This window comes from Myotis yumanensis, unplaced genomic scaffold, assembly GCF_028538775.1.
Source record: "Myotis yumanensis isolate MYYU_CA2020_CCGP unplaced genomic scaffold, mMyoYum1.0.hap1 SCAF_22, whole genome shotgun sequence".
In the NCBI taxonomy this organism is placed as follows: Eukaryota; Metazoa; Chordata; class Mammalia; order Chiroptera; family Vespertilionidae; genus Myotis; species Myotis yumanensis.
In genome coordinates this window covers 170525-178500 of record NW_027223773.1, presented here as the reverse complement: position 1 = coordinate 178500, position 7976 = coordinate 170525, and the positions used below count along the sequence as shown (strand labels likewise).

General features: G+C 51.8%; 1 protein-coding gene across 3 annotated transcripts; it reads right to left on the bottom strand.

Annotated features, from left to right (window-relative positions):
• Window positions 1-211: 211 nt before the first annotated feature.
• Window positions 212-7946, bottom strand: CYB5R1 (cytochrome b5 reductase 1). Of its 3 annotated transcripts, none has more exons than XR_011469354.1 (10): window positions 7766-7946; window positions 7378-7527; window positions 7190-7262; window positions 6598-6704; window positions 5394-5523; window positions 4685-4768; window positions 3789-3874; window positions 3280-3379; window positions 2726-2957; window positions 212-482 (listed from the first exon to the last, which is right to left on the bottom strand). XR_011469354.1 is itself a non-coding variant. In XM_070401357.1 (9 exons), exons 1-9 carry the CDS (start codon window positions 7778-7780, stop codon window positions 2785-2787), a joined length of 918 nt encoding a protein of 305 aa, XP_070257458.1. In that variant the 5' UTR covers window positions 7781-7946; the 3' UTR covers window positions 2152-2784. The 3 variants fall into 3 exon arrangements, 1 of the variants encoding a protein (XP_070257458.1); XR_011469353.1 differs by lacking the exon at window positions 212-482 and adding an exon at window positions 2152-2649; XM_070401357.1 differs by lacking the exon at window positions 212-482 and having other exon boundaries at window positions 2152-2957.
• Window positions 7947-7976: the final 30 nt, after the last annotated feature.

Sequence of the window (7976 nt, the reverse complement as noted above, 5' to 3'; positions counted from 1 at the left end):
AGTACTGGGCTCCGCTTCGGTTTGGCGCCTGTTATTTCTGGCATGAACAACGGCCTCCAGCCTTGCTCCAGAACTCACTGCCCAGTCTGTGCTCCCACGCTCCGGCGAGCGCAGGTCTGGGAGACCACAGGTGGTGCACCCCCCCCTCTAACCACAGAGAGTGATTTGAGGCAGTGATTTTCAACCGACGAGCTAGATCAGCAAAATTTATATTTTTTGGTGTGACAGAGAATTTTAAGTTAGTTTACATGGGCTATGAGATGAAAAAGGTTGAATATCACTGATCTGAGGGACCACTCTCTCAGTTCTCCGGAGGATGGGCATAACTAGTGCGATTTTAGATGGTAGTTGGTGACAGTCTATGGACCTGGGGGCAGTGAGATGCTCTTGGTGCTGGTTAAAAGCATGGGCTTGAGTAACCCAGACCCAGGTTTCCATTCCTGGCCAGCCGATCATCTTGAGCACCTTACTGAATGCCTCACCTGAAAAATGGGAAGAAAACCGTCTCCTTCACTGGGTCTTTGTCAGGATTGAGATGATTTATGCAGGCTCTTCTATGATGCCAGGCAAATGGCAATGCTTCATACATGCTGGCTGTTATGTGATGCCTGCTGTATAAAACCCTCAGAAACATTCACTGTCCACCGGACTGACTTTGATTTTCCTCAGCGAGACCTTTGCCAAATCCTTAATCCTAGACTCAGGATGATCATAAGGATTAAATTATGAATACTTGAGCAAGTGTCTGGTTTGTGGCTGTGAACTCAGCAACGTTTTTTCTTCTCTTCCTCCTCTTCTGAATCCTTCCCCCCATCCACATCTTGTATCTCTATTCTAGTATTAATCACTGTGTTGTAATTACTATTCACATGTCTATTTTACTTTGGACGAGGAGCTTTTGGGGGTCAGAGACCAGTCTTGTCACAGTGGTATCCTGCGCTGGGCACGGTGCTTGGCACATGGCAGGCTCTAAAGAAATGTTTGCCTACTGAATGGATGAGACAGAAACCCATGCAGAACAAGGAACGGTGAACTTGTGTGTGAAGAATTTTCTTTGCTGGGCTGCTTTATTATCTGAACCCAACAATCCTAAGCACGATTTTCCTTTCTGGAGATGAGGAAGCTAAGTGTCTCCCCCTGTATACACATCTAGTAGAACACACATACTAGCTGATCAAGAAATGTTTGATAGAATACCAATAACAGGATTTACTGATGATTCTGCTTTATGAAAGGGATGAATTCTCAGGATCCCATAACCCTTCTTTTAGGGGCCCCAAAGAAAGCAATACATGGTTCCATGCAGAAAAACAATGCTGACCTTTCCTCCTGAGACTGATGCATAGTTCTATCCCAATGGGACTAACAAAGATCTCAAAAAGCTGCCTGGTCCAACCCTGGGAGATGGGAGTGGATTGGGTCATGACGTCATAACAGAGGCGAGGGCAGACAAGACGGATGGGCCAGGGAGGCCAACTCTGTCCAGGCACCAATAAGTCTGGCTGGGCTGGTGATGTCAGGTTATTGTTTTTAAAAAATGTATTTTTATTGATTTTAGAAAGGAAGGGAGAGGGAGAAAGAAATAGAAACAATGACCAGAGAGAATCATTGATTGGCTGCCTCCTACAGGCTCCCTACTGGGGATTGATCCCCCAACCCGGGCATGTGCCCTGACTGGGAATCAAACTGTGACCTCCTGGTTCACAGGTGGACACTCAACCACTGAGAAACACTGGCTGGCCTTAGGTTACTTTTAAAGGAGAAGGCTTCTCTTCCAAACAGAAAGACAATACAGTACTTTCATTTTTTTGCCAGGTACCCTGAAGGATGAATATGGTGAAGGAAGGGTCAAGAGAAGGGAGAAGGAAGAGTGGCCAACGAAAGGACCACTGGACCTGGGCTCAAAACGCATCCCCTCTAAGCTGTACTCTGTCCGCGACCTGAAAAGCCTCCAGGGAGAAGCTAAGCTTCTGCTTCTGCTGAGACAGCTGCAAAGATGATCACGGTTTGGGGACAGCTTACGTTTTAGCACACAGGACAACTGCTCAAGGGTTCTTGGGAAGACCTGGAAGAATTCTGTGCTGGGAAGCCCTTCCTCCGCAAACTCTCAGGTGTGAAAAGCCTTGGCAAGACCATCAGACACAACAGCCCTATAGGTATAACACTGGGGCCTTAGCCCATTTATTTGCATAGCCAGAGGTTCCTGCCACAAGCAGCAGTCTCAGACTGTGGATAGCCACTTCCCTCTAGCCTGGGCTGGGCAGAAAGAGACAGACATGCAAATACATATTTGAGATTCTTCTCTCTGAGGCCTGCAGGTCTGAAGAAACCACCTGCTCCTTTCCTGCAACCTCTGTAAGACTAGCTTTAGAAGTCTGCTCAACTTGCACTCACAGAATCTGCTACGAGTTAAGCACTGAGTAGTAAGTAAAACCCATTACATAGGTTGTTCCTTTCCACACAAAGAAGAGTGTGATGCTACCAAGGAAATAGGCAGGCTTGGGACGAAGGTACGTGCTTCCTTCTTCCTGACCCATGGAAGAGACTGCTCCATGGCCTGACCTGGACCTTTTGTCACAGGGAGATTTGGGGGGCCTTCCAGAGAACGCCTCGGCCTTAGCTCTCTCCAGGGCTACAAGGATGCTGTTCCTGTAGGTACCATCAGATTTCAGCTTCAGAAAAGGACAAAAGGCTTACCCTTCCAGGAAAGAGAGCTAGGACTTACAGCATGCGAGCTCTGACCAGGAACATTGCCCGGAATGGACCAGGGAAGCCAGGGGACGATCAGTAGGTGAAGCGCATCTTTTGAGAGTAGCCCAGTTTGTCCAGGTTGGGGTGGCAGGCCAGCTGCACCATTGGGGGAGGCCCACAGAGAAGCAGCAGCACGTCGTCCCCCGGGGAAGGCAGGTGCTCCTGGATCATGTCCGCAGTCACAAAGCCCTGGCTATAGGCCCAATCTGCAGTGGAGAGGAGAGAACAGTCACTCCAGACCCATGCTGGCAAGGGGTGTAGAGCCTGAGGTGGGGAGGCCCAGAAAGGCTCTGGAGAAGGTGTCAAGTGAAACACAGCCTGCCTCAGCCTGCCTCAGCAGCACAGCTGTTCCTGCCGCCCGCCCGCCCGCCCGGTGAGCAGGGACCTGAGGGAAAGGGCCGGGAGACCCCTGCGTCCCTGCACACAGACGGGGGGAGCTCAGCCGTGTCAGGGAGGCTGGTTCCACCGAAACCAGAACCCAGTAGGGGCAAGGCCCTGGTTCTGGGATATCCAGAATGGGGCGGGTACCTGCTGGGGGATGATCCAGGGTGAACCAGAGTTGAAAGCGACTGGGGTGTTGGGCCTGCAGCTCCTCCAAGTCCTCCCGTAAGATTATGTCCTTTTCAGTCTGAAATGAAAAGGAGAAACAAAGCCTTTAAGGAATCTTCTCAGGCCCACATAACATTTTGTAACCAGGAGAGAAAAAGAAAGCATGACTTTTAGGTTGGTTAGGATGAGGGGGAAGGAGAGGGGAACAGGCTTTATTTACACAGCATGAAGAAATAAAGATGGCATATCTAACCAAGGTAACCCAAAGAGCAAGTTTTTATGCTCAGGACGATATTCCCAAAATGTTTTTTCTTCTTTCCTTGGGCCCAGGGAAGGAATTGGCTCAGGGCTTTGTCCTCTTATGGTAGCAGGGCGTCCTCTAGCTACAGGGGGATCTTGGGCACTGGCCTGTTTCTGCCCATGGGTGCCACATCTCTGAGCTGACCCACACAACTGAAAAGTCCCAGGACCGAGAAAAGCAAACCAACCTGGTTGGCAAAAAGCAAAGAGCACTGGGTTGGATCTGTGGGGTCTTTCAGGATGGCCCGGATCAGCTGAAGCATCGGGGTGATTCCTGCATAGACAGCCACAGGGAGACATGGTAGTCACAGCCTACCTGTTCCAGTTCCTTAGCCAACCAACGCTTTCATCTGAATGCTTCCCATTCACCATGCACCACCTTCACTCAGTGTCCAAGTCCTCTAACCTCCTGTGTATTCTCCAGCACCCACAGTTCTGGATAGACATGCCTCTTACCATAAACTCACAAAAACTGGTATGTGGTAGGTGAACTGTCGTCATGCTCAGTTCAAGCCACCCTCATGTCGCTGTGGGCTCATATTGTTTAAGTCCTTCTAAGACTTCCTCCAAACGTCCCCTGTTGGCTAGGACTCAGATGTCACAGGTGCTGACTCAGTGGGACAGCCCTGAACTGGGCTTGCAGGTTCAGGGCAAGTGCTCTGGAACCAGGCAGAGCTGGATACTAATCCTTTACCTCTTAAACTCTCTGCAGCTGCCTTTTCTCATAGATACAGACGTAAAGAGCCTACCATAGTGTCTACTATGTGGAAATGTCCAGTGCTAACTTTCTTCTTGACTGGCCTGTTTCTAGCGGTGTCCCTGTTCTCACCGAAAGGAGATCCATTCAGTGGGAGGTCTTAGGAGAGCACACATGAGTTATCTCTTATTCTATCGGTTAAAAAATTGCTATTGGTTTCCACCTGATCATGATTTTTTTTTTTTCAGGTACTGGGGAGCCCTGGGCATTGCTGCGAGTCCCAATTACCAGCTTGATCATGATTCCAAAACCTTCCGAGGGTCCCCGGGAAGTTTTCATGGCAACAACAACAATGGTGGGAGAGAAGGGCCCCCAAGCAACACACACCTGTCCCGCCGGCGATCATGCCCAGTCTCTTCGCCACTCGGGGCTCTGGTGGAGACTTTTGGTTGGGCTGAATGCTAAAATTCCCTGAGAAGTCAAGAGAAGAAGGGATGGAAGAGTGAAGTCAATACAGGAAATGAAGAAAACAAATGCAGAACTAAAAACATCCCAAGTTAGCAGCTGCAATGAAATCTGACCCTGGAGCTGGGCGGACATCTGAGTTAGGCCAGCCCTGATAATACACAGGAGGGTCAATGGGGCCAGGATCACATGGCCTGTATTATTAACCACCAGTTTAGGCCACACAGTGAGTCAGCAGCTGCTTCGAGCAGAGGGTCACCCCTAGTGAGGGCAACTGTCCTGGGGACAGGTGTGAATCTACTTTTCCAAGTGCACAGAGCAGCCCCAAGGACTTGCTAATGCTGTTCCCCTGGGAAGGGCTAAAAGCTCTCTCTGGCTCCCTAAACAGCTCAGCCTGAGGGGCGAATCTGTGAGGCAGGGCTGCTTTACTTATCTCCACAGCTGTCGTGGTTGGCGAATTCAAGTGGACAGGGAACTGATCCTGATCCCGGTGACAAGTGGGCTGAGCCCTCTGCCTCTCGATACTGTCAGAGCTATGTGTACAGGAAGGCAGCCCTGGCCCCTCTGCACGGCACGTGTGCCCAGAGGACTGGAGAGCTGGGAGAGGCTCGAGGAGCAGAGGGGCCCTTACCTTTCCCCATGTAAGTGAGCAACCCACTCGGCCCTCGAAATTCCACCACATCCCCAATCTCCAGGCTGTCCAGGTACTGAGACATCTTCCCTCCCTCAGGAAACTTGGGGTGCACACCTTTCAGGTAGACCTGATAAGACATAATGGAAAAGACTTTATTTGGGAGGACATAAGGAAGGCCAAGAGACATATGAAAACATGCTCAAAGTCACTAATCCGAGAGATGCAAATCAAAACGACAATGTGGTACCATCTCACACCTGTCAGAATGGCTATCACCAACAAATCAACAAATGACAAGTGCTGGCGAGGATGCAGAGAAAAAGGAACCCTCCTTCACGGCTGGTGGGAATGCAGACTGGTGCAGCCACTATGGAAAACAGTATGGAGTTTCCTCAAAAAACTAAAAATGGAACTCCCATTTGACCCAGTGATCCCACTTCTGGGAATATATCCCAAAAAACAGAAACACCAATCAGAAAGGATATATGCACCGCTATGTTCACAGAAGCACAATTTATAATAGCTAAGATTTGGAAACAGCCTAAGTGCCCATCAGCAGATGAGTGGATTAAAAAATGGTGGTACACCTACACGATGGAATACTACACTGTGGTAAAAAAAGAAGAATTCTTACCATTTGCAACAGCATGGATGGAACTAGAGAGCATTATGCTAAGTGAAATAAGCCAGTCAGAGAAAGATAAGTATCACATGATCTCGCTTATTTGTGGAATATAATGACCAACATAAACTGATGAACAAAAACAGACCCAGAGACAGAAAAGCATCGATCAGACTGTCAAACCTCAGAGGGAAGGTAGGGGAGGGTGGGGGTAAGGGGGAGAGATCAACCAGCAGTCTTGTATACATGCATATAAGCCTAACCAATGGACACAGACACCAGGGGGATGAGGGCATGAGTGGGGGAGGGGGCAATGGGGGGATAAGGACACATATGTAATGCCTTAATCAATAAAGAAAAAAAAGATTTTATTTGGACTCTCACTGATTTCTGAGGCCCCGTTGACTGAGCCTCCCTAGGCTGGGACCATATACGCACGTGCTTTCTTTTCCCCAGTCTACGTACTCTTCATATCTACAAAGGACACACGCCTCCTGCTATCTAACAAACTCAGAAGTTTCCCCAAATCCCAGAAAAAGTAGGGTGGAGAGCTCCTGGGGTTCCTTCCTACCCCCTTACCTTGATGACAAGATCCACATAGCCTTGGTCTTCATCACTGGTGACAGGAGTGTATGGCCTGATGACCAGGCTGCCATCGATTCGGGCTGAGAGGTAGACATGTTTGCCTGGGGACCATGCAGAGAATGACATGAGGGTGGCTTGTGGATGTGCTGTGTTCCAGTTACCTTTCAAAATACCCAGGGAGGTTTGAGAGAACAAGGACGTCTTGCCCCAATCAGCTATCAGGCAGGGAGGATCCACCCCATTTGAGCCCCCAGTTGGATCCCTCTTCAATCCTCCAGTGGACAAACTCTTCTCTGTTACTACCAGGACCTTAGCAGCAGCAGCAGAGATGGGTATGAAATTAGTGGCTGCTCAGGGGGAGGTAGAGCAAATCCTGCGGGAAGGAGGGGGACTGTTGAGTGTTAAAGATGTCTGGGGCACAGAAGCTCACCCTAGAATGACCCACTGACAACCTGGAGGATCCAGCCAGGCGAGGAAGGGGAGCGTGCGGAGGGAGGGACTAGACGAAAGCTGCGTGTTTTGGGAGACTCGGGAAGGAGAATCGCGCTCTTAGGATGCTGGGAAAAGGAGCCCACACGTTCCTTACCCACAGGCAGCCCCAGAGTGTGCTGGGCGGTGGGCAGGGCAAATCGGAACCTCTTGGTGTTGTGGCTCACAGTCTGGAGGACGGATGACAGTGTCACCAGGACATCCCGACCACAGTGGATGCGGTGGCTTCACACAAGAGGGGAGCTCTGGTCCCGCCTCTACCCCACCCCTTCCTCCGCGGCTCACCGTCTTATCCAGCAGCCGCAGCAGGTACTTCTCATTGGGGTCCAGGAGAGTGACCCGTGGGCGGCGGGACCTCCGCACCAAGTAGGAGCCCAGAGCCAGGCCGAGCAGAGTCAGCAGCCCCGCCCCGAGGGAGGCCAGCAGCGCTGGGCTCTGTGGGGAGAGGAGGCACTGTGACCGCCCCGCGAGAGGAGAGCCCGCGGCACAGGACGGACCGTCCCGCACGACCAGCGGCCCGAGCCCCAGCGCGGGAGCAGGCGCCGGCCGGAGGGGTCCCTGGGGCAGGGTCCTGGGACCCGACATCAGGGCGAGGGCGGCGGGGAGACCCCAGGCCCATAGCTGAGGGGCCAGAACCAGATGGAGTGGAGCAGGGCCTGCAGGTCGGTCTCACCGGCTGGAACCCCATGACCGAGCACCGCGTCCTCCACCGCTGCGCCCGGGGGGCGTTCCCACGAGTCGCCGCGCGTGGGCCAGAGGCGGGGCCTGGAGGGAGCTGGGCTGGAAGGAGCGGTGGGGGGCCTGGCACCGGGGAGGCGGAAAGGCGTGGGTCCAAAAAGGCGGGGCCTGGCAAAGAGGGGCAGGCCCGCGGAGAGGGAGGCGGA

Coding starts and splice junctions, on each gene's coding strand:
- CYB5R1 (XM_070401357.1), bottom strand. Junction 6,705..7,189: donor CACTCTGGGGCTGCCTGTGG/GTAAGGAACGTG, acceptor CATGGTCCCCAG/GCAAACATGTCTACCTCTCA. Junction 5,524..6,597: donor ATGTGGATCTTGTCATCAAG/GTAAGGGGGTAG, acceptor ATGTCTTATCAG/GTCTACCTGAAAGGTGTGCA.